The sequence below is a fragment of the Episyrphus balteatus genome, chromosome 1, assembly GCF_945859705.1.
Source record: "Episyrphus balteatus chromosome 1, idEpiBalt1.1, whole genome shotgun sequence".
Taxonomy (NCBI): Eukaryota; Metazoa; Arthropoda; class Insecta; order Diptera; family Syrphidae; genus Episyrphus; species Episyrphus balteatus.
Window position 1 is genome coordinate 15,210,706 of NC_079134.1, and position 25,325 is coordinate 15,236,030.

Here is a 25,325-nt window from a genome sequence, read left to right on the forward strand (position 1 = left end):
CAAGAAAAGCCAAAAGCGAAAAATATGACAACTTTATATTTTTTTGTGTCAGCTGATTTCGGAACATTTAGTATGCAGTGCTGCCAATTTTTCTCGCTAAGCCCCGAGGCGTTTTTTTTTAACCAGTTAAGCCCGGTGGTAATAAAAAACACACCCATCAATAGTCAGGTGTGGAATGTTTTTCATACAAGTACCCGTACCGCTACGGCGCTACCGCATACCTTAAAGTCGCCTTGACCTTGACTAGGGATAGGCTTTGGCACAGGGTTATCCCTAGTCAAGGTCAAGGTGACTTGCCTTCATTAGCCCTGTTCCATTGGAGCTGGTAGTTTACTCGTGAGTAGAAATCTAGTACAACAACTACACATTCCTATCTCCTCGAGTAGAAGATCATGTGTTAATTTTAGTACTAGATCTACTCCACCTTCAATGGAACGGGGCTATTTCCAACTATAGATTTTTTATCTGTCACAGTTAAGCTATGAAAAACGAATAAAGAAAATGTCAACTAAATTTAAGCGTGATCTGCGAAAAGCATGCTTCCTGATTGCTTTATTAAATAAAAACAAAACATTACTTAATGTGATTTTCTTATCTGCGAGGTAGATTTTAAGAGCTGGCTTTGTATAAATTTTAAAGTAATGTTGTTGATGTTGGGAAAGAGCCGACATTTAGGGCAAAATTTTCTTAAATGAAAATTTTTGTTTTATTTGACTTTTTTTAGATAAACTAAAAATGCAGTTTTGTTGTAATTGCTTTAAATATTACGTCTGCTTTATCAAAATCGATAGAGCTGTTTTCGAGTTATTTGGTATAATTTGAAAAATTTGTATGGGAGGTACACTTTCTAAGTGAGTTATTAAAAAAAAAAAAAAACAAAAAAAAACCAACTTTCAGAATTCCATGAAAGTCATCTGTACCAAATTTGAAGAAAATCCGTTTCCGCGTTTAGGCTGTGGAAATGTGTACAGATGGACGCACAGACGCACGGACGGAATTGCGATACCCACTTTTTCGGAATACTCCATCATCGTAATGTTGGGTTTTGATAAAACCTCAATTTTTTTTCGACATGAAACCAATACCTACATAAGTAAAAAAATAAAGTTGACAGCAAATACAAACAAGCTCATAGTGATACAAATTACTAAAACCCATTTAGTATTCGGTAAGGAAAAATTAACATGAACGCCCATGTTCCGCAATTCGATCGAAAGTGAATTGAAATCACTTTTCAATTTCACGTTAAATGCATGTTTTCAATGCTGTATCCAACGACACCCCTGCCTGCATGTAAGTTTACTACTAAAATGGGTAAGGACTTCGGCAACACTTTTTTGCACCTGCCCTGTGCACCAATGCAACCTGTTGTTATGGTTACATTTTAGGTAAAAATAAACAAAACAAATATAAACAATAAAAATTAAATTGTTTGGACACAAGCAAAAGAAGGGAACAAATTATTATTTTTAAAATAAACACCTATTAATAAACGAAATTAATACACTTTCAATATGGATTGGGCGGAGGAATTAAAACTTTCAATAAGGAAGGTAAATTAAAATAACTTTTTTAATTATTTGCAAGGTTATTTATATACAAAACAAAATACAATTAGACAACTGCTCGCAAAGGTCGTCGTTCGAGTCAACAAAAACCCCAATCAGGCTCTCCTACGACTCCAGAAAAAGAAATATCTTTAGACCTTAGCATTGATATCAATCAAGATACAACAACCGATTCTTCTGATTCGAAATTGCCTCCAAGACGTATTTCTGGAGGATGGGCTGACAGTGGATTGAAATCATCAAAGTTGTATACCAATTATGTAGAACTGAATTTTTAATCAATATAATTTTTGTTTTTGTTTTTTAGGCACAGGAATAAGAACTTATTAGACGAGTATAAAAATAACCTTTAGCTTTTTTGCCTTATTTATCATATGAACTCTTATTACAGTGAACGATTTCGTCAATCGAGTAAATCTAATGATAGCTCACCACCGGAAGAAGATATTCCTATTATTCCCGATTTGGATGATGTCAAAGAGGATATTATAATGAATGAAATCGTTGAGCCACCTTCGTAAAATAATTATTTAATTTTTTGCATTATTGCTTACCTACTTTTCATGAATAATTTTCAGGGTCACTGTGAATCGTGTTGTTACATTGAAAGAACTCAATTCTGATTTACTTTCTCAAAATGCATTCTCAGCTATCGAAGATGTTGATTTGACAATTTTAACTCGATGTCTTCAAGCTCAAGATAGCTTAGATGAAGCTGATGAAGTGTGGGAATGGGATAAGTTATTCACAGATGTTACAGCTGAAATTCATTCGGATAAGACCACAATTGAAGGCAAAATTGAAATTGCTGCAGATGAAATAACACACACTTTTACTTAAATTTATCTTAATAAAAAAAAAACTATGCACAATTTGCTGACAAAATATTATTTTAAATTTGTAATTTTATGTGAAAATTAGCACCTTAAATAAATAAAACGTTTGATTTGAACTTTTGAGAATGGACTTAAAGATGCTATTTGCCATGGCTTTCGAATAACTTGCAATTTATATTTGTACAATGTATTTGCTTCCAGGTTACAGGTACAGACAGGTATAAACTTTGGCATTATTACAATTTAAGAAATACTAGCCGACCCCGCACTCAAAATTCGAGTGCCAACTGTAACTTTTATTTATGCTCAAATAAGCACACTATATAAATCACTTTATTTACTACTAAGAATATGCAACACTTAATTTTTTTTCGAAATTCGAGAATGTTTTCGAAGGTTCTCGTCTTTGCTTTTAGAAGTTTCCACTTCCAGAAGGGAGAGGGCGTGGTTCAGCTCATTTGTTTTTGTTTTTTTCCTCAATTTTAATTTATTGTTTTTAGCTATTTCGGTAAAAAAAATAAATAAAGTATATATTCTGCACATCTAGATAAAATTTCCTATCGTTCCGTATATAATTTATGCCCCTTCGGTTTTTGTGGGCCACGTATTTTGTACCACAAAATAAGTGTTTGCCGTTTTATTATATGATTTGGGGGTATCTTGAATAAAGATTTCCCTGGGAAAATGATCATAGATTCCCTCAGAATTTATTAGTATCGACACTTTAAATAAATTTATTAGTATTGACAGGGGAATTTATAATATGTCATTTCATGCAAAATCAAACAATTCAGAGGAGGTTCAAGATCGCAAAATAAATTCTGGAGGAAAAAAATATTCTGAGAAAACAATTGTAAGCCAACACTCATAAGCAGTTCATATATATTTCTATGAACTGAATATCTTTCGTTAACCCTGCGCTTAAAATTGTCCTTTAAATTTACGTTAAAACTTAAGTGTGCTCTTAGCGGAGCACACTTAAGTCCAATAAACCCTTCGCATTCAATAAACCCAGCACGAATAATGGTATTATCCATTAGAATATAATACTCGCCAGAAAAGTTTTTGTTACTTTTCCAAATGTTCAGTGTAATAGTTGTACCCATTCGCAGTTAACCCTCCTACTCGATCAATATTACATTATCATACCATAACTAACACACTTCCTGCTGTAAGTAATTATAATTATGCTGAAATATTTGTAATATTAAAATAATTTTTTGTTTTTTTCAAGAATTTGTTCGACTTTATTTAGTATACATAATGTATTGTTTTTTATTATAGAATTCATGTATAAAATTAAGTAATGTAAAAAAGAGATGCTTAAAGTAAACTTAACTTCTGAGTTAAAAATAGAAATTAATAAAAAAAAGTTGGTAAAAAACTCCTCGTGCAACTCAATAAAAAAGTAAAAAAAAAATATATATATATGGTAAAATTTATATGGTAAAATAATAAAAAAAAATGTGTTTACACAAAAAATCAGTCAAAATCCACATGGATGTGTGGTGTGTGTGTATTGTGTTTGTATGCTATATATTTTGTAAATTTTAGCTTAATAATATTTGATTAAATTTTTAAAAAAGAGATTCATTATTATTTTAATTATTTTTAAATCAAACGAAAAACAAATACTGTTTTTGTTTGAGGAAGACCGCTGATCAAGTTGTAGACTAGCTCATCTCAGGGCCAAAAAAATACTGTCACAACGAAATGCTGTAAAAAGATAGAAGTAATAAATTGTTTTTAAATTTCTGCGGTTGCAAATATGAAATCAATACTTATGTAGAGTTAATGAGTAAAAAAATCCCAATAACCATATCACACGATTTATATTTCATTCATACACATACACACACTATTATTAATTTCTCAACTATTTTGCATCAAAAACTTGTCAAATGGATATGATAAACTGTAATTATTATCTGGAATTGCTAGACCCATCATTTTCAGAAACTTGGGGTTAAAGACCGTAAACAAAGGATAGTGTACAGTTTTGAAAGAACAATTATAACTCAGTTATTAATAAATTAATAACCAAGACTTCAATACTCTCTAAGCGGAAATGGTTGGTTAAAAAAGCTTATACATATCTCGAGTAGTGTGGTCCACGTTATAAGGCAAACAAATAAACCATATAATTCATTACCTCCCCACCCATTATTTTGCTACAGACATCTATACCAACATATGCTGAAAGTTTTAGCTCTCAAAAGTAAAAGGAGGAGGGCGCTCATCAGCCTTGAAATATTAGACTTTATTACCCTTAATATCTGATTGTATGGTAATAGGACTTGGCTTGGAGTTGGAATTTGGCTTAAATATGATAAGCACGCATGCTTCCGACAACCAAGTAAATGATTTTCATGTTTCTTTGGTTTTGAGTCATTCATATTTCATTGATTAATTCTGTTTTGTTTTAACTTTAAGCAAATTAAGTAAATGACCAAAAAAAATCTGTGAAAACATCACTTAACTAGTAGTTTTTTATGAAAGAAAAAACATATCATGAAAAACTTTACGACGTCACAACTTAATTCACTTAATAATAAAAAAATTAATTACTAGGCATGAGCACCTAGCTAGAACAGCATCTGAGCAAAAACTTTGAGCATGTTGAGCGCCCACTTACACTTCACCTAAAAAGCTTGAAATTTAAAACACATATGCAATCAATTTTTGAGTGGGGAACAACGGAAATGTAAAAATCAAAAAATTGGACCCCCCTAATTCTCGAGTTATATTTTTCGCATCCTCGAGATTGGAGTATTCAGGCTAAGGGGAAATGACAGAGCATCAGTCCTTATATTTAGAATTTGAAGTTGTGTTGTGTTGTGTTGCCCGCGTTTTTTACCCCCGAAAACCAGACTATTGATATAGTGCGGTTCCACTTGGGGTTGCTTTCAAACAATTTCTGCAAGAGCTGCATTAATGAATAGGAAGATCGAACGCCTAAATAAAATGCACACTAGCAAGTGAAACCCAGAAGCCCGGCATTACAGTCCATAGCTTTATTCATTAAGCCATGTTGTGTATTGAATACTCGTCGGAAGTAAAACTGTCTCGATTCGGTTAATATTTGAAATAACACCCTTATTTTGTTGTTTGATTCACGTGAAAGTCTAAAATAAAAGGTGTTTAAATTCCGGTTAAAATAAAAATAAAATACATTTTTTATTCCTTGGTATTTCTTATAAAGTCGGAAACAACTTTCCTATTGAAATTTAGAGGAAATATTTCGATTCACTTTATAGAATAGCAGAATTGGGCTATAAAACTCATTCTTGTAGTGTCATTCCACCGATTAATATCAGCGGAAGGTAATCTTCGGAAGTTATAAGAGTCAAAACAAATCAATTATTGCATTATTACACTTTCATTGACGTAAAACACAGTTCATATCGACAATGGAAATGTTTTGAGTTGAATGAACTGGTAGCTGTTATGGAATGAAGTATAACACTGCTAATTTAAATATGATTATTTTTAGTATATTAATACTGAATACTCTACAAGATAGGGTAAATGAAATTGATCAATTATTGTTTTTGAGAAACATACCACTGAACTTAACATACAAGGCTTTCAGAATAAAAATGAATGCTTGATTCAATAAAAAAAAAATAAAATTAAAAAAACACTTACCGTATTCATGCGGAGATATACATACATATATAAAATGAAGTATTTCCTCAGGACTTAACATTCCCATCGAAATGTTTTTTTTTTCTATAAAGCTGCTTATATATGATTTTGTTTTAAGAATGATTACCACTTCAAGGCATCATCCAACTCAAGAAGACTAGATTGTACAACACTTGGAAGAAATTCTTCAACTTTTACTTCCTCTTCGGTGGGTAAAAAATTTTCCATAATACTGTTATCTGGGGGAATATTGTTGTCGTCTTCTAATTCAACTTTTTCATTTAATTGTATTCCAATTGGAGGACCTCTGCAAAATTAAAAAAAAAGAATAGATATAAGTTTTGGTGCATAACAGTGTTATATAGTTTGATCTTACTTTTTTAAATGCTTCTTGGAATGTCTAACAAGCGCTGAAGATTGATTAAAACTCGATGGGCAATCTTTGCATTGATATGGCTTTTCACCAGTATGAATTCTATAAAAAAATGTGCATAAAGACGAATATTAAAATAATCTGATGAAGAAAATAGGTACCCAAGACTAACCTCATGTGACAAACTAAATTTGATTTATTGGCAAATATTTTATTGCAACCAGTGCATTTGTGGTTCTTAATTCCCTTATGCACTGCCTTAACATGTACATTCAGATAAGACATTTTCAAGAAAGTCTTTTTGCAAATCTCGCATACAATGTCTTTTGTCTCACGATGAACAGGCTCATGTTTCACGAGATCCCGCTGAGTTTTAAATCTTTTATCGCAGTGCGCACATTCATAAACACGTTCTTCCGAATGAGTTAGTTTGTGTGCCTTCAAATTACTGGTTGTTGTAAAGAATCGACTACAAATCTCACATTGATAACGACGTTCGCCGGTATGAACACGCGAGTGTAAAACAAGATTACTTGATTGTGCAAAGCTTTTATGACAAATCTATAAAGAAAAAAGTATTAAATAGTCTCCAGGGAAAGATAATTGAAAAAACTTACGTCACATTGGAAAGGTTTTTCGCCAGTATGGATGCGCATATGGGACTCCAGGTAACGGGGATATTCAAATATTTTGCCGCACTCATTGCACTGTTCAGGAACTTTAAGCGGTTTATTTTCTTTCTTTTTTATGCGTCCTTTTTTGGGACTCTGAAAATGATAAGAATTATTAATAACACTGGTTAACAAAATTTAACTTTTTTGTTGTCGAGACTAAACTACACTTTTCTAAGGGTTTTCGGTGTACTTAACTCGAGTCCGAAGTCAGAAAAAAATAATCCGTTTTTGAAATATAAACGTTAGAAAGTTAAAAAAAAAAAATGTTTTGACTACTTAAGACCTTATTCTTTTATATAAGGAAAATTGTTTTAACATTTTTAGTAACGGTTTCTATAAGAAACTTTTTTCAAAACCTGTTTAAATCTTTCCGATATCTTTTTTATCTATCTTAAGATGAAGTAAGTGGGTTTAGGCTTCATATATCATAAAGGAGATAATGACTTTATTATTACTATGGTAGATATAATATTCCAAACAACTGAAGATATCTCGGGCATTAAAAAAAATATAGGAAAGATTTAAACAGGTCTTGAAAGAAGGAAAACAGCTCTTATAGAAACTGTTACTAAAAATGCTCAAAATTAACGCACACTTTTTTCTTCTTTAGTCATACCCTTTTATCTTATTTAAAATGGCTTTAAACTCATTGGTTGGAAAAATACTAAATTGCAAGAGTATTATCAACCAAAAAAAAAAAAACATGAACCAAATTTAACAATTCAAGATCTGAAAACTGATATTAAAACAATTTTTGTTTTTTAAGAAAAAAAAAACATTTTTTAAATAAAAGAAAGTGACAGTTCTTTCCAATAATTTTATTCAATACCTGGTATTTTGGACACGTTCAGAAAATATAGATATGTAGGCATTTTCTGAACTGAAATTTGAGTAAATTTACTAAATTAGTTTGGATATGATGTTATTGTCAAATTTCGAAATTTACTTAAGAATTTTACAGATCGCATGGGGCAGACACAAAATTTCACTTTACTTTAGTAAATAAAAGTTGAAAACACGCTCCAAGAGTGTTTATTACTTTGAGTATTGTATACTTTGCTTATAAATTTTGTTAACATGAAATTTGCTTAATTTGTTTTATGAAAAATTAAATTAATATTTTATTATTACAAAACCTTTTGTTCCTGATAGACGTTCTCGCTTTATTTTTTTTAACGGAAATATTTCACCAACAACATAATTCCATTAAATAATAATATTAATTATAGCCGATAACGCACTTTTAACTCGTTTTTCACACAAATAGATTTAAATCTGCTAACGTAATTCTGTAATTGAAAACAATTAGCTGTCATGTTGACAAAAAAAATTTTTAGGAAAATTTTCCTGCATAACTTTTTAGTTAGCTTTCCAATAAAATTATCTAAATGGGAAAGATTTTTTTTTACAGTTGACCAATCAGAGACCGAGAAATTACCTAAATATTTAGTCCCTAACGTTTCTGAACCTGCCCATTGCAAATATTTAGTCCCTAACGTTTCTGAACCTGCCAATTGCAAATATTTAGTCCCTAACGTTTCTGAACCTGCCCGTTACCTAAATAATATTAAGTCCCTAACGTTTATGAACCTGCCCATTGTCTCCTCTATTGTTTTTTGCATTTTTTAACGGTAATATTTCAAAAACGGGAGCATTCAAGTTCAGCACACCAAAAACCTTTAGAAAAGTATATTTTTGTTTTGGCAACAAAACCCTTATAAACTAGTGTAATCGTCGAAAAAGAATGATAAACTTACAACTTTTGGTGTTATAGCTGCTGTCACCACAGTAGGGGGTTCTTCAATTTCAATTTCATGTTTCAAATCATCACTAAGTAAAATAGTATCTTGTATTGTATCTTCAGCATCTGATCTAGTCAGCGTACTAACATCGATCACGACATCATTCAGGACATCATCTTCAACTTCAATATCATTTGAATTATTACGATCGAATATATCACAAATATTATCATATATATCATCATCCCTGTCTATTTGTGATTGTGCAGAGGAAAATGTAGATTCATGGTTTCTAAATTGTAAAAAAAATTACAAAATTATTCAAGTTACAACATAAAAAGTTTCCAAACCAAAAAGGTTACACACAGAGAAAAGATAGACATACAGAAGGGAAAAAGAAATATAATAAAAAAAAACTTACTCGATACTTAAACGATCGTTGGATATGGAAGAAATTGTGATGCAGGGCTTTGCGAAACCCCCAAGTTGGTTGGTTGAATTGAGATATTCATGTAGCCGACTTTCTGAGGATTCAGCAAGCTGTTTGAGATTATAAGCATCAACTAGCCGATATAGGCACGATTGGCACAGCATTGTTGGAAGATTATCGTCTGGATTAAACTATAATAAACATTGGCGCATGTAATTTTGCATAATAGCAAAGTAATTAAAAAAAAAAACATAAAAATTAGTGAATGGAAGATTGCTTCATAACAAAGAAATAAAATTGTACATAGTAGCAAATAAATAAAAAATATTGAGCGACCTTCTTTATTTTTTGTTGTATGTATTGTATTTCAACATTTCTTTGTTGCTCACCTTGAAAATATTCAACTTTTCCACCATATCAATTGGTCGTACAAGAAAAGTTGGACTAAAAATTGAGACGAGTAGATCATTTTTTAGACAAACTCGACACATTTTATGGAACTCGTAGAGTTGTATTGAGTCCATATTTTAAATTTTATTTTGTAAAAAAAAACCAATTATGTATTTTATAAAATAGATTTTTTTATTTATCAAAAATAAGAAAGAAGTTTTTTTTTTTAACAAAACACAAACGCTGCCGAAGTGCAACTTTTGTGGTTTGGTGGTGGACGACGACGACAGACAGACAACGACAGCGACAGCTGCTTTTTTGTATTGGTTGAAATGTTTATGAAAGAAAAATGTCAATTTAGGTATGGGCAGATATATCGATTATTTCGATAGATTTATAAAATAATAGGGTAGAGTGTGAAGGGTTTTTTGGTTTTTATTTTTGGAAAAAGCCTGGTACGCTGTTCGCGCTAAAATTTAGCTGAGATAAAATTCCCATACAAGTTATCGATAACTTGTATGGGATCCATTTTATCTCGGCTAAAAATTTTCGATAATTTGTATGGGAGCTAAAATTTAGCGCGAGCAGCGTACCAGGCTAAAAGAATTAAATATTGGCAGTGGTAGTGCATGGTATAAAAAGACAAGGTATGATCATTAGAGCCGCCATCTTATAAAATGGGGTAATAAGGTTTTGACGTTTGGCAAAGTCAAAAGCAACAACAATTTCCAAGACAAATTTGTTTACAACAACAATTTCAATGGCCTGGGCTGTCAAAACCTTAAGTAGCCATAAGTTTTGACAGTTCTCGATACTGAGTTTTTTCTAATGATCATACCTTCTCTTTTTATACTATGGTGGTAGTGTACTCATGACATGAGTAGATGCGATCTAGTTAATTTACTACTAGAACTACTCATGCTCTTCTGCCTGAATAGATGAGGATTGCAAAGATTTCGTTGAAAGTGCGTTCCATTCAAAATCGCTAGTATTGCCTTGACAACTACTCTGAAAAGAACTGCTTCGTCTACCCAGAAAAAATACCAAAACGTCCCTTTTGATACTTTTGTATGAATTATCGTAAGCACAACGGTGATTTCTTTTTTCATCGTGACAAGTTTGTTATAGTTTTTTAAGACAATTTTATTCGGACTTGCAAATATAAAACACACCTAATATTTTATATTCTCACTAGCACAATTTGTACATAAAAATAAGTCTACAAATTATTTTTTTATACCAAAAATAAGCTTTCTGCATCATTTTCGTAATTTTTCCATTTCGGGAAATCATCACAAAATCAGTTTGTAGTTTTTAATTTTTTGTTTTTAATTTTCTACTATTTTATTTTATTTTATTTTATTTTATTTTATTTTATTTTATTTTATTTTATTTTATTTTATTTTATTTTATTTTATTTTATTTTATTTTATTTTATTTTATTTTATTTTATTTCATTTTATTTTATTTTATTTTATTTTATTTTATTTTATTTTATTTTATTTTATTTTACTTATGTCGAATTCCTTTCAATTTTTTGAATCGCCTCAAAAAAATCGAATTTTTGGTGTTAAAAAGTAACATGAAAACAGACCGAATTCTTTTTGCGATTGTATGTGTGTCATTTGACAACAATTTTTACACGAACGTCAAGCTGAAACCAAAACAATTTCTGCAAAATAAAACCAGAGATTCCTTTGATCAATAATATTGTTTATTTTCTTCGGTAATATAAATTTATTTTAATCAGAATCAAAGGGAAATTGCAATTATTATTAAAATCTGAGTGAAGATGAGGTAGAAGGTTATTATTTTGGCCGTATGCTGTGGTTTTACAGAGAAAAAATTTTATGACGACAATTACGAGAAGAAAAGTCACAGTAATTTGACTTTTTCACAAGAACTATGCCAGGAAAAAATATATTTTGATCGCACATTGATTTCTTTTTATTTATTTCATATTTTTCCGCAATAAAAATACAATATTCAATTAAAATTTACTCTTTATTTGAAGTTGGTGTTCTCAAATAAACAAACAACAAGAAGAAAACTTTCAGTTTGACGTTTAAGAAATGTCAAATGTTCCAAGTGTGTGTGCAAATCCGTGTAAATCTCTCAAAAAAGAGGGATTAAAAAAAGTTCGAATTCTGTTTCGTTTGAGGCGATTTTTTTTTCTATGGAACATGATTTTCAGAAAAACTTCGCTTCGAGATCGCCGAAAATTCGATTTTTCAATTGAAAGGAATTCGACATTAATTTTCTTTTGTTTTATTTGATTTTATTAACCCTCAATAGGCACACCTCGTTTTTATGACTTTTTATCAAAACAAGTTTCTGATTTTCGATAACTCTTGTACATTCCTACAGATTATCGATTACATAAAATCATAACACGATAACACTATAAACTAAAAAAAGTACATCACTACGAAATGCCAAAAAAAAAAAGTTCCATTCACAATAGAAACAAAATTGACACTTCAAAAAAACGATTCCATGGGCTTTGTGAGCAAAAAATCATAAATCAATTTCAAACTAGAAGTAGAAGTGATAACATTTTTTTGTAAATACAAGAGAAGTTTATTTTTCTTTCTTTCCGCATTAATATGACTCATTAATTCCTACGAATTGATTGTGGTTCTAATATTTCAAAGTTCATAAGCACCCAAATACTATAAAGGGAATCATACAAAAACAAAGTGTTTTACAAACAAGGAAACACAAAAACAAGAAACAACAAAATGTCCTCGACAGCTTCATCTCCTGCTACACCAAAACCTACATCCATGTCATTGTCGGATTTATATTCACAAGATGAATTCTACATTGGCCTGGGACTCGCTATATCTTCTTGCTTCTTTATTGGCTCAAGTTTTATTATCAAAAAAAAGGCATTGTTAAGATTGAGTAAATTGGGCGAAGTTCGGGCAGGTTCTGGAGGATTTGGATACCTACGCGAGTGGATATGGTGGGCCGGATTGCTAACAAGTAAGTTCTTTTTATATGTTTTTCACAATGTCTCTAAGTAACCTCTAACAATATATTATTTAACATAATTTCATATCAATAAGAAAAGTAAAGAAGACTTCACAAAGTAATGTACTTATAAGGCTTCCTTTCATAGAAATGATGTGACACATTTTTAAGTCATTAGAGTTCAGATTGGGTTACTTTATATGCTAGCGACAATTATGCTTCTATTCATTATCTCTTATTTGAAGCTAATCAATTAGGTTAATTGAACAGAAAAATAATTTAAAAAATGTTAATTTTCCCTGAGTCATACTCGAAATTTCTTTCAAAAAAAGTTCAAATATAAAAATTCAATTTTGAACTTCAATTTGCGTATAAAATTTCTGAAGGTTGAACAAGGTAGTCTTGCAAAAATTGATAAGAGAATCATAACACGAACAATTTCATCTGTGATATTCGAATACGATTTTTATTTTATTTTATGAAAAATTTGGAAATATTAGTTGATAAAATAAAAAAAAATAATCTAAAAATGCCGATACTTGTTTGTATCGGAGAAAGATAACGACACAGTGGCCAGATAAAGAAATTATAATCAATACATTTTGGGTTAGAGAATTAGAGTATTTTGGGGATTTTTGTTGGGTGTTTATTTAGATTATATATTTGATTTAAACAATAGTTCTAACAAAAAAACGAAGACGCATTTTTTTTAGGATTTAAATATGAATAAGATTTGAGTACTTATATAGCCTGATGACATCGGTTGCAATTGTTGTGTTATTACAAGAAATTTTTTTTTGCGAACTTTGCCTTCGAATCTTCTTCTTCCCTTTATTCGGCACTGTTATAGTTTTGTTGTCGTATCTGTCGTATCTCACGTATCTGCTTCACACTAGTAATCGGCCTGTAGTGTTTGCCTGGTTGACCTTAGAAATCGGCGGCAAGCCTCATGGTCTTGTATTGTTTTATTTCTATTTTCTATTGTAATGTAAAATTTGCTTGTATCAGGAGTTTTTACTTCGTTAAATAATAATAATACTTCGTTAAAATTTATTATAAAAATAATTTCTCATCAGGAATGATATTGCATTTCTGCCCTAATCCCATTATGTCCTTTTTTGGATCTTTTGTTTAAGGTCTAAATCATAACCCTTTTTCAACGCTCTTGTTCGGTTGCAGTATGACACACTTGGGGTATTGAATTTGCTCGTAACTGTGAATTCCACAAAGATCGAAACTAATGTAGCAAGACATTAGAGATTGGGATCCGTTTATTTTTTTTAAAGCACGCAAACAATTCGATTTAATGAAAAATTTATCCATAAATGTGTGGTTAAGCTAATTGTACTTGAGCTGGATGGTTAAACTGCATTCAGTTGGCCTTAGGCATGGAACCATACAAAACAGGTAGGCCTGCCAACGTTTCCTGACGTCAACCCGGCGAAACCCACACGTGGAGCCGTAGTGTAAAACAGTAAAGTGGGAGAGTTGTCATCCCATTCGAGATCATGACTGTCGTCAATAATGTAGAAGAAGAATTTTGTGAGCGGAAATTTAGGTTGACATGTAAATCTAGTTAGGGAGTTTTTTCTTGCCTAACTTTCCAGCCAACTTTCCAATAAAATTGCCTAAATTGGAAGGACAGCTCACCAATCAGAGACGAGAAACTTGACTAAATATTTAGTCCCTAACGTTTCTGAACATTTTCAATGTCGTGGTACACCACGAAACTCGTTGACACGCAAGATATCTTCAGATAGAGCTGCATAGGCACTGCTCGTAAGGTAATTTCTTGTAGAAATGGGGTGTTTTCATAATTGTATGGTTGCTTTGTTTACATGCTGTCATTTGTGATTAGACTAAAGTCAGAGAAAATATTTGCGAATGTGTTTTACTTTGGATTTATTTCTTAAATATCGCACTTTCATAAAGATAGTGATACAACTCAAAAAGTGTCGATTTTGAACTAATTCGAATTCAAAGAAGAATTGTTTTATATGTAAATTTAGTTTTATGATTTTCTTATTTTAATTCTTCTGAAAAATCGTGTTTTTTAGTTGTGACACTATCATTTTCAACGTGCGATATGGATTTCACAAGGTTTTTTAAAGGCTTTTAGCAGATAAAAACAATTAAAAAAACTACAATTGTCATATACAGATATTTGTCGCTTTTTAAAATATAAATTTAGAATGCATGTGAAATTTTATATTTGCACATTGCGCTGCAAATATTTGCGTTCTACATTTATGAACACCTGACACTTTTGTCATTTGCATTAATGAAAGCTTTGCATTCGTCACACTTGCGCAACCATGTATTTATGAAAGCACCCATGGTATGAGATGACAAGTTGATTTTTTTTCTACTGGTGTGGTAATCATTGTTTTTCAAGATTATAAAACCGAAATATATCAGAATTTACTTTAAACAACAAACCAATAAACAAAAAAGCGATATTATACGCTGATAATGCTGAGTTAGGTCATGTACCATTTATGAAAACAAGTTTTAGTTGGAAAGATTGTTGTTTGGGGAGTCGGCGGACGGATTAAGACTTTAAAGCCAAGTGGCCGAGCATTGTCGTGCTTCTTTTAGTACTGTGGCCGTTTCACTTTCAATCCTCTGTTTAAATGCATTTTTTGTGTAATATACTCATCGCCTGTATCGATTTATTCTAAATTCAACAGCTCACTCGCATATTATAGTTTACCTTAAATTTTTATTTCACGGCAAATATTGTTTTGCAAATGGCTACAGTTAAAATAATAAATGAAATAGACAAATAATGAACTTCTGAGTAGACGTATCGGATATCCATAGAATGTGAAAGTGGCTTTGAATTTCACAAACAAGTTGGTAATGTAACGACAAGTCAAACGTTGCAGTAGAACCCCACATGAGATGAATATGATAAAAATTGAATCATACAGCTAAAAGGCAAAAAATCTTAGTGGAAATCACTTGCGATTTAAGTTGAAGACCACAGACTTAAAATGAGTAAACCGATACCATCTAGAGTTCTCTAGTCTAACTAGCTGTTTTGTTTTGAAAATTGTTACATTTCACGTATGTCAGCTGCTACAAACATTCTATTGTATCGACTTAAATTCATGATATCAAGACACGTAATGCATTTTTGTAATCACATATTTGTATTCAAGAGAAAATATTGCGCACACCCATAGAACTTATAAAAATTATAAAAAAGATTATTTTCATACTGTTTGCATACAATTATTCATCTCTCGTTGTTTTATTTCTTTTCGTCACATTCTCCCCCTCCCTTGTTTTTGCTTTTCATTTTATTATTTCAATTTTATTATTTCATAGCACATCGTTCAAATCCAATTAACTTACATTTTTATTTTATCGTTTCAGTGGGTATCGGCGAAGCAGCAAATTTCACAGCATACGCTTTTGCACCAGCTTCATTAGTAACACCTTTGGGAGCTTTATCCGTTATTATCTCAGCTGTAATGGCATCAAAATTCCTCAACGAAAAACTAAATCTACTTGGAAAGCTTGGATGTTTCCTATGCATTTTGGGATCAACAATAATCGTATTGCATTCACCGAAAGAAAAAGAAATCGAAGACTTGCAAATTTTATTCGATAAACTTCTCGATCCCGGATTCATACTCTATGTGATGCTCATAATTGGTAGTAGTGTATTTGTTGCACTCTTTATAGCTCCACGACATGGCCATTCAAACGTAATGGTTTACATATACTTGTGCTCGGGTATTGGTAGTTTGACTGTTATGTCATGTAAAGCTCTGGGACTTGCCATTCGTGATACAATTTCAGGTAAAGTTAATAACTTCGCAACATGGATGCCTTGGTTCTTGATCATTGTCACCGTTACATTTATTGCCATTCAAATGAACTATCTTAACAAAGCTTTGGACATCTTCAACACTGGCATAGTTACTCCGATTTATTATGTTATGTTTACCTCGCTGGTTATAGCTGCTTCGGCTATTCTCTTCAGAGAATTCACTCACATGAAATTCGAAGATATTCTTGGCGATATCTGCGGATTTCTTGTTGTTATTGTTGCTGTGTTTATGCTAAATGCATTCAAAGATCTCGATATATCACTTAATGATGTTCGTGGAATCATGCGACCGAAAATTCATAAAGTTGCTCAGTATGATGATGAAATTTTGGTGTCGAGACAAGAACGTCGATACTCATATGGTTCGGGAGAAGTGTATCGTAATGCTTGACGAAAGAAATAATTCGACTGATTATACTGAAAAGAGCAATATAATAATATTTGCATTTCCCAGTAAATATTTGAACCAAATATTGGTACGCTAGCAACTAAAACGACATTAGTGTGATAGTAGTAGTTCAACGTTGAACGTTTTTAGAAAGTTTAATTATTATTATTTAATATTTATACATAATGTATTTCTTTTATATTAAAAACAAAACAAAAACACAAAAAGAGATAACCCCATTTCTGCTAGAGAAATACAAAATTTTTGACTGGTTTTTATAAAAATATAACAGAAAGTTGTTTTATTTCCTTTTCAACCTAGAAAATTTTATCAATACATAATACATTAATTTTATTCACAATTTGGATAAGTTTTCATAAATTTGTTCAACATATTCATCCCATTCGGCTAGAAACAAATTTCCAGCTATCGGATTGCCTAGTTTATATTTTTCAGCAAACTTCTTTATACTAAAATATTCACGATTACTGCTGCGTTTGTTGCCCAAACGTGGTTCATCGAAAGTAAGTTTTCCACCTTGCTTATAAACAAGAAATATATATCGATGTTTACCGGATGTTCTGGGTGGACAAGGACTTATATAATCGGATAGTATTTCTCCTTTACTAACATCATCACCAGGAATATTTCCAACCAACCAATGATGCCATTCACGATATGTTGGCCTTCCACGACTGGGAGAATCCGGATCAGTTAAACAAAGGAGATTGAAGTGACTTGATTGGGTTTGAAAGTTTATTTTTGGTGGATCTTTGACTTGAGTGGGAGTAAGATCGTTACCTCCATCTGCCGTTGCTCCAGAAGGGAAGGTTACTTTTAAGAGTTCTTTCGGGGCAACTGGTATAATTTCTGGTACTACACCGTGGTTTTTAAAAACTTCTGATGCATTTGATGAATAACGAACGTTAGTTTTATTTCGAAATAGGATTTGGTTAGTTGATTCAAACAGTTTTCGTATTAGAATTCTTGAGCCGGAAAAAATCATTTGGATACAGTGATGAAATTACTTTTATTTTAAGATTTTCGTTGATTGATTTGTATTTCATTGATAAAAGTAGTAATCAAACGCAAAGTGTGTTCAAATAAAATAAATTTTTGAATACGGTTAATTTTTTGATATTTGAACACGAATTAATTTTACCATTTGAACTTAATCTACAATCTTAATATAACAGCTGCTTTCACCGATTTTTTTTTGTATGTATATACAAAATGCATTATTGAGTAGTATTTTTGTCTTCTGATTACGAAAGATCTTAAAATTGCGTGATCTTGCTTTTCATAAGGATCACGAATCGTGATCCTGATGAAAAGCAAGATCTTGCTTTTCAATAATCTTGCTTTTCATAAGGATCACGAATCGTGATCCTGATGAAAAGCAAGATCTCATGTAGTTATTGTAACACGTGTTAATTAATGATCTATATGGATCATGTGGGATAATAAAAAACGGCTAATATTAGCTGTGTTTTTTTGTTTATCTATATAGATTTTGTGCAAAAAAACGACATCGGGATTTTTGAAATCCATGCAAACATTTGGCACCACTGTACATATACTTTGGCAGCTGTCTGTCAAAAATGTTGCTTTTGTTTTTTTTTTTTTTTTTAACTCCGAAGTGGGAAGGCCATTACATCCATGTTGGATGCAAACAAAAATTTTCATATGGCCATGGCATCCATGTTGGATTCAAAAAAATTGTTTTTTTCACAAAAAACCAAAAATTATCTATATATTCTTAGCTACATTTTAAGACCATGACCATTAACATTAGTTGCGTCGTTCTTGTGTTATAAGCGTTTGAATGTAGCCATATTGAATTTTTTTCGATTTTTTAAAAATCTAATGTGAAAACGTTTTTAATTTTATTTCTAATTTTTCGAAAAAACTTTGGTAATTTTATATACATATCTGTTCAACAATCTTATCAGGATCCATTTAAGACTTTTATCTGAAAAGTGCATTGCGTATATCTCGAGATATTAACATTTCAATGCAACCATGCCAAACAAATTTTTGATTATTTTTTTCTATGAGAGTTTTTTTCAAATATTAATATTTTTAGATATTTCTGTATGAACACAACAATTAAACTACCTTGGCACTACTGTTTTTATCGAGAGAAAGTAAAATCTGGATAATTATCTGGATTTTTCAAAAATCTATACAGATAAAGTTTTTGTTGTTTTTAACACGTAAATTGCTTTGATTTCAAAAATCTCGATGTCGTTTTTTTGCACAAAATCTATATAGATAAACAAAAAAACACACCTATCATGGACACCCCTAAAGTTTTTCCATACAATTTTTTACAGCTCATTTACCACAATTCACCAGATTTACCACGTTTACGCGGTTTAATGAACACCTATATTAAATTTATGCATTTTTGTTAAAGTTGGTCCATGTGGCGTATGTGTAACTTTTTTTTGGTTTTTTTTTTTTTTTTTTAATGCAAAAGTAATTTTAAAAAAGTTGTATACACCTTGAATTCACCCATTCCAATATAAACTTGGAACACATTCATTTAACTGACATTTCGATTTTCTGACAGTAGTGCAGACAAAAAAACGTACTAGATTGGTTTTGCTACCTATATATACTTGATCCAGTTTGCAACCCGGCTACAGACCGAACAGAAAAATTCGCCCGAGAGTGTCGTGATGTTTCTTGCATCCCTTCGTTCACAAATACCTAACCTCGTTCGTCAAGGAGCTACTAAATCCATTGTCCAAGCCCCCACATCAATCAAATATCCAACTTTAACTCTCCGTTTATATTCATCTTCTCTACCAAAAGCCATGGAAAAACACGAAGTCGTTCCCGATGTCATTCCTGTTGCTCCCAAAGAGCTCCTAACTGTCAAATACGATTCGGGTGTTTCTGTTGACCAAGGCAACGTACTAACTCCAACTCAAGTTAAAAACCAACCCACAGTCGATTGGAATGCCGACGCCAGTGCATTGTACACTCTTTGCATGACCGATCCCGATGCACCAAGTCGCAAAGAACCAACTTACCGCGAATGGCATCATTGGCTAGTTGGCAACATTCCTGGCAAAGACATCTCCAAGGGAGAAGTGTTGTCGGCTTATGTTGGCTCTGGCCCACCAGAGGGAACCGGTCTGCACCGTTATGTCTTTTTGGTGTACAAACAAGGCGGCAAATTGACCTTTGACGAGCAAAGATTGCCCAATACGAGTGGAGACGGACGTGGATGTTTTAAGATTCAGAAATTTGTTGAAAAATACAATTTGGGTACTCCGGTGGCTGGCAATTTGTATCAAGCTGAATATGATGATTATGTTCCAATTCTTTACAAACAATTGGGTGCTTAAGGAAAAAGCTGTGGAAGATGGGAGCGATTTGTCTAACAAGGCAATTGGTATCATTTTAATTACGTAATTTGATTTGTTTTCCAATTAATTATAAAAAAAAATTATAAACAATAAATTCTGAAATCTGGAAGTGATATATTATTCAATAAAGAAGATATTTTTTGAGAATGCCAAAGGCATGCAAAAAATTTTAATTAACTTGTCTCATCTTTTATTTTTTTGAGATAGATTTATGTATAAGACAGGTTGAATGAATTGTGTTCATTGAATTTATTACAATGACAGTAAGGAGAAGCAAATGGGGCAGTTACATTAATGAAATTTTTATGTGGTTTCCTGTTTGGAAAGTTTGTTTAAGGCAAATAAACAATAGGTGACAGAAACTACCTAAATAATTAAGTCCCATAGACTGATAGATTTATTGACGACTTCATTTTTAAGTTTTGAGAATTAATTGAATGCGGGGAAATTTTACTTCAACCTTTAAGGTTCATTTTGTCCGAATGGGTGGTAATAGTTTTTGTGGTTTCAAAAAATAAAGCAAAGGTTAAAAGGACATAATTTTACATTATTTAAATAGTTTGCCATTAAAGTTTTAGCTTCCAGTAACTCGAAACTTTAATTTATAGGTATTCCAGAAGATGGAATCATTCCAAGTATGATTTTTACAGCACATTTTTTACTTGCTTTATAGGGCAAGTATTGGTTTCGTGCCGAAAAAAATTGAGGTTTTAATCAAAACTAACATTCACGTGGAATGTTTTCCGCCCGCAATATTTTTGTTCGTCCAGGATTTTAAAAGCTATCATGAGTTTCACCCGCCGAAGGCTAAACTAGTTTCTTGTTCGGCAACAAAATTTAATTGAGAAAAGAGCTGTCGAAAACCTTTCCAAATCACTTTAAAAAAATTTGAAAATACAGGAAGATGTCCGAACGTGAAAAACTTTTCGGAACTCAAAATAAGGGAAAAGTGAAATTCAAATTTTTCCGGGTGGATTTTTGTTCACGTGAAACTCACAATAGGGCTGATTACGATGATGGAAAAATCCAAAAAAGTGGGTCTCGCAATTCCGTCCGTCCATCTGTAAACATTTCCACAGCCTAAACGGATGGACGGATTTTTTTTTCAAATTTAGTACAGACGATTTGTATGGATTTCTGAAAGTTTTCTTTTTTTTTTGCTTTTTTATATCTCTTTTAGAAAGTGTATCTCTCATACAAAATTTTTAAGTTATAGCAAATTACTGGAAAACGGCTCTAATTAAACTTTGCACATGTGATATTCAAAGCAATTGCAATAAAACTGCATTTTTAGTTTTTCTAAAAAGATTCAAATAACAAAAAAAAAAAAAATCATTTAAATAAATATTGGTCTCAATGTCGGCTCTTCCCCTACATCAACCAAATTTCTTTAAAATTTGTATAGAGTCAGCTCTTAAAATCTACAAGTTAACTAGGTAAATAAAAGTGCAAAATATGCAAAACTAGCGGAAACTATCACTTTCTATAAAATCGTCACGTTAGGAACTGCATAAGCTCTCATTATATACTCTCTAAAGTCTCCGAGTTCTTCATTAATGGGAAAAAAGTTATTTACATACATTTTGTTAGTTTACGTGGAATGGATCAAGGTGCACGGTAGTGCCCAGCCAAGTTCTCTTACAACTTTGGCACTACACCCTTATTTACAGGAAACAACTCAGGCCATTTTCAACCCCCCTCTAACTTCCACACCAAAGATGCCAGAAATTTCAAACTCGCTACATTTGTTGAGCTCGTCGAACCCAAATTCCTCACAAAATTTCAGCTTCTTACGATGAGTAGTTTCTGAGATAAAGGACTTCAAAAATCGCGAAAACCGTAACTGACTCACTGACTCACTGACAGATCATCAAAATTATGGAGACCTTCCCGCTATCGTAGAAACTTGAAATTTTACATGGTGATAGGACTTGTGGTGTATACAAAGGAAAAAATCGAAAATTTGAGATTTTCAATTCAGGGGGCGTGGTAACCGCCCATTTTCGCCGAATTTTCAACAATTATTATAGAGCACTTCTGATTATCGTAGAATCTTGAAATTTGGGAGAATGGTAGAGCTGATAGTTTATACAAAGGAAAAAATTTAAAATTTGAGAATTATAGCCAGGGGGCGAGGCAACCGCCCATTTTCACTGAATTTTCATCAAATATTATAGATCACTTCTGATTATCGTAGAATCTTGAAATTTGGTAGAATGGTAGAGCAAGTAGCTTATACAAAGGAAAAAATTTAGAATTTGAGAATTTTAGCCAGGGGGCGTGGCAACCGCCCATTTCCGCTGAATTTTCATCAAATATTATAGAGCACTTCTGATTATCGTAGAATCTTGAAATTTGGTAGAATGGTAGAGCTGGTAATTTATACAAAGGAAAAAATTTAAAATTTGAGAATTTTAGCCAGGGGGCGTGGCAACCGCCCATTTCCGCTGAATTTTCATCAAATATTATAGAGCACTTCTGATTATCGTAGAATCTTGAAATTTGGTAGAATGGTAGAGCTGATAGTTTATACAAAGGAAAAAATTTAAAATTTGAGAATTATAGCCAGGGGGCGTGGCAACCGCCCATTTTCACTGAATTTTCATCAAATATAGAGATTTTCAATTCTACAGCCATACCTTGCAAAAAGTAGTGAAATCACAACAAAAACATTACTGTTAAAAAAAGAGCCAAGTTATCCTATGTTGAAATTATGCTGGCACAAAAAGTATTGAGATATAAAAGTGTACCAAGTTCTAAAGCTTGGGTTCAAATTCGTATCAATAAAATTTTGATTGTTTACTTGGCAAATTTTTGAAATAACTTTAAAAATCGGTATTTAAAACAAAAATTGTCAAGTAAGCAATCAAAATTTTATTGATACGAATTTGAACCCAAGCTTTAGAACTTGGTATACTTTTATATCTCAATACTTTTTGTGCCAGCATACTTTCAACATAGGATAACTTGGCTCTTTTTTTAACAGTAATGTTTTTGTTGTGATTTCATTAACTTGTGTAATTATAATTTAAAAAAAAAACTAGTGTATACCTTACTTAAGATAACGGTTAAGATACCGAGAAGGAAACGATATCCGGTAAAGAATTGATAAGCCTGAAATGACTGATAGCTTCAGTTATGCTTATCAAAGTTCTAAGACTAAATAGAAAACCAGTTCCTAAAACATTAGATTTCTTTTATTCAGTGTATTTTTAATTATATCATGCCCAATAAATCAATTACTGTATTATCATAAATTTTTTGTACTTATATAATATAATCACACATTCCTTTTCATCAAGATTTTTTTTTTTTTTAATATACATTACATACATATCCCCCCGATGTCGCGGAGATCATAACTCTTTGACGCATGTATCTGTTTTATTATTAGCCGTGTTTAATTGGTAACTCAGTACTTAGCTCAGTAAAATTTTGCACGGGAAACAATACCAAGAGATTGCTAAGAATAAACAAAAGTTTTTTATTTGTTGGTTTACAGATAAATATGTTTTCTAAACTTATTCATTTTTGACCTTTCAACGGATTTTTTAATAAAAAATAAAAGTAATCGTTTGTTTTTTTTTTTTGTTTATAGCAACGGTTCTCAACCTTTGAGAGTGTGCGGAGCCTTAACAAAAAATATTGTCAGTTGGCGGACACCTTTCAAGAATAAATTTAATTTATTCTTATGTATATGAATCTTAAATTAACATCCTTAAACCCTGTTGCTGACTGTGAATCCTGCCCATTAGACCGGAGCGACATTGTATGGAGAAAAAAATCAAATTGACAAAAAACATACCCCCGCAAAAGTTGCATTTGGTTCAAGAACCGCTAGGGATCGCGGTCGCGCATTCGAATTTAAAAAAAAAAACAAAGAACTAAATGGGCTTATAAAACACATATATCTTGCATTAAAAAAAAAATTGTAATTAATTTATGCATTTATTCTTCTTTAAACAGCCTCCCCTTCCATTAGTTATTCCTCATTGCAATCGAACCCAGTAAAAATAAGCCCAGAAAACAAACGATAAATCAGGGCTTACGGAGAAAAAAATATTTTTTAAATATTTTTCAGTTAAATACTTTAGTTTTATGCACTTATTTTTCTTGTTTTTGTTTAATTTAGTTCCTTAAATAATTTTATATAATCCTTTTTAGTATCAACTCTATACCGCAAAAAAATTTTTTTTAAATAAAAAAAAAAAATACAAAAATAAAATACCTACAGGGAAACATAAATTTTTGCATTGCAATGCGAGGCCCCTAGCGGTGGGAAATAAATAAAAAAAATATAACATTAGTTTAAGGACTATATGCCACTTTTGCAACTATACAGCCCATATTATTACATAAAAAAGCACATCATTGCCCTTTTGTAATCAAAATAAGATGCATGTATCTATTTATTGAGAAGGATAAGAAAACGCAATAAAATGGAGTGAGGAAATTAGTAAAAAAAGATAAAAAGAACAAAGTTCGTTAAGCGTCACATTAGAATAATGTTAAAGACGTATTTCTGATGCTTTATGGAAAAGCTGCAGCGGACCCTCTGAAATTTTACGCGGACCCAAAGGGGTCCGCGGACCACAGGTTGAGAACCGATGGTTTATAGCATTAAATGTTTACTCAGTAAAATGCAATTATTATAATCCGTCTGTGGAGTTTTCCGGCTTAAACTCAGAAAGCGGAGAGAATCATCCCGGTTTAAAATTGTTCTATTTCTGAGGGCAACTTAATTCTGGTGTTTTAGGCCTACACTTCTTCTTAGATCGCGGTCACATCGAAACTCTGTATGCTATTGCCTTTTTGACGTAGTTCTCTGAGTCTCTCCATGGAAATAATAGTAAAGTTGCATAAAAGATCAGAGAATGGCAGAAAAAAGTCAACTTTTGTTTGAACCGGTCACTGTGGCGTATGTGGAACCTTTTTTCTATCATATTCATTATAACCGTCAATAAAAACATTTCTACTAATGACCAAATATCGGAAACAATGGGCGCATTCACAAACCTAGGTGCTACGTAGTCAACTCGTTCTGATTGGCTGAAAAGAGCTAAAAAATTAGTTGAAATT

The 25,325-nt window shown here is 31.8% G+C and overlaps 5 protein-coding genes across 5 annotated transcripts; 3 read left to right on the forward strand and 2 right to left on the reverse strand.

Moving 5' to 3' along the window:
- Positions 1 to 1,350: 1,350 nt before the first annotated feature.
- On the forward strand, positions 1,351 to 2,528 carry LOC129905339 (intraflagellar transport protein 43 homolog). Its single transcript, XM_055980807.1, has 5 exons — positions 1,351 to 1,553; positions 1,619 to 1,812; positions 1,876 to 1,902; positions 1,960 to 2,085; positions 2,147 to 2,528. Exons 1-5 carry the CDS (start codon positions 1,515 to 1,517, stop codon positions 2,406 to 2,408), a joined length of 648 nt encoding a protein of 215 aa, XP_055836782.1. The 5' UTR covers positions 1,351 to 1,514; the 3' UTR covers positions 2,409 to 2,528.
- Positions 2,529 to 3,621: 1,093 nt separating this feature from the next.
- LOC129906370 (zinc finger protein 391-like) lies at positions 3,622 to 9,975 on the reverse strand. Its single transcript, XM_055982113.1, has 8 exons — positions 9,661 to 9,975; positions 9,263 to 9,462; positions 8,857 to 9,133; positions 7,043 to 7,192; positions 6,598 to 6,986; positions 6,429 to 6,527; positions 6,053 to 6,359; positions 3,622 to 4,120 (listed from the first exon to the last, which is right to left on the reverse strand). The coding sequence occupies exons 1-7, from the start codon at positions 9,793 to 9,795 to the stop codon at positions 6,176 to 6,178; spliced, it is 1,434 nt and encodes a 477-aa protein (XP_055838088.1). The 5' UTR covers positions 9,796 to 9,975; the 3' UTR covers positions 3,622 to 4,120; positions 6,053 to 6,175.
- Positions 9,976 to 12,153: 2,178 nt separating this feature from the next.
- LOC129905113 (magnesium transporter NIPA2) lies at positions 12,154 to 17,106 on the forward strand. Its single transcript, XM_055980501.1, has 2 exons — positions 12,154 to 12,649; positions 16,019 to 17,106. The coding sequence occupies exons 1-2, from the start codon at positions 12,403 to 12,405 to the stop codon at positions 16,867 to 16,869; spliced, it is 1,098 nt and encodes a 365-aa protein (XP_055836476.1). The 5' UTR covers positions 12,154 to 12,402; the 3' UTR covers positions 16,870 to 17,106.
- A 21-nt stretch (positions 17,107 to 17,127) lies between these two features.
- LOC129905115 (protein D3-like) lies at positions 17,128 to 17,948 on the reverse strand. The gene has a single exon (XM_055980503.1). It carries the CDS (start codon positions 17,870 to 17,872, stop codon positions 17,222 to 17,224), a length of 651 nt encoding a protein of 216 aa, XP_055836478.1. The 5' UTR covers positions 17,873 to 17,948; the 3' UTR covers positions 17,128 to 17,221.
- A 1,521-nt stretch (positions 17,949 to 19,469) lies between these two features.
- LOC129905114 (protein D3) lies at positions 19,470 to 20,423 on the forward strand. The gene has a single exon (XM_055980502.1). The coding sequence runs from the start codon at positions 19,551 to 19,553 to the stop codon at positions 20,223 to 20,225; it is 675 nt and encodes a 224-aa protein (XP_055836477.1). The 5' UTR covers positions 19,470 to 19,550; the 3' UTR covers positions 20,226 to 20,423.
- Positions 20,424 to 25,325: the final 4,902 nt, after the last annotated feature.

What these genes read in the sequence shown, in the direction of transcription:
- LOC129905339 (XM_055980807.1), top strand. Translation starts at nt 1,515, where the DNA reads ATGGATTGGGCGGAGGAATTAAAACTTTCAATAAGGAAG. An exon ending in AGTGGATTGAAATCATCAAA is followed by an intron (nt 1,813 to 1,875) that starts GTTGTATACCAA and finishes TTTGTTTTTTAG; the next exon opens with GCACAGGAATAAGAACTTAT. An exon ending in AATAAGAACTTATTAGACGA is followed by an intron (nt 1,903 to 1,959) that starts GTATAAAAATAA and finishes CTCTTATTACAG; the next exon opens with TGAACGATTTCGTCAATCGA.
- LOC129905114 (XM_055980502.1), top strand. Translation starts at nt 19,551, where the DNA reads ATGTTTCTTGCATCCCTTCGTTCACAAATACCTAACCTCGTTCGTCAA.
- LOC129905115 (XM_055980503.1), bottom strand. Translation starts at nt 17,872, where the DNA reads ATGATTTTTTCCGGCTCAAGAATTCTAATACGAAAACTGTTTGAATCA.
- LOC129906370 (XM_055982113.1), bottom strand. Translation starts at nt 9,795, where the DNA reads ATGGACTCAATACAACTCTACGAGTTCCATAAAATGTGTCGAGTTTGT. An exon ending in AACGATCGTTTAAGTATCGA is followed by an intron (nt 9,134 to 9,262) that starts GTAAGTTTTTTT and finishes TTTACAATTTAG; the next exon opens with AAACCATGAATCTACATTTT. An exon ending in CAGCTATAACACCAAAAGTT is followed by an intron (nt 7,193 to 8,856) that starts GTAAGTTTATCA and finishes TATCATTTTCAG; the next exon opens with AGTCCCAAAAAAGGACGCAT.
- LOC129905113 (XM_055980501.1), top strand. Translation starts at nt 12,403, where the DNA reads ATGTCCTCGACAGCTTCATCTCCTGCTACACCAAAACCTACATCCATG. An exon ending in GTGGGCCGGATTGCTAACAA is followed by an intron (nt 12,650 to 16,018) that starts GTAAGTTCTTTT and finishes TTATCGTTTCAG; the next exon opens with TGGGTATCGGCGAAGCAGCA.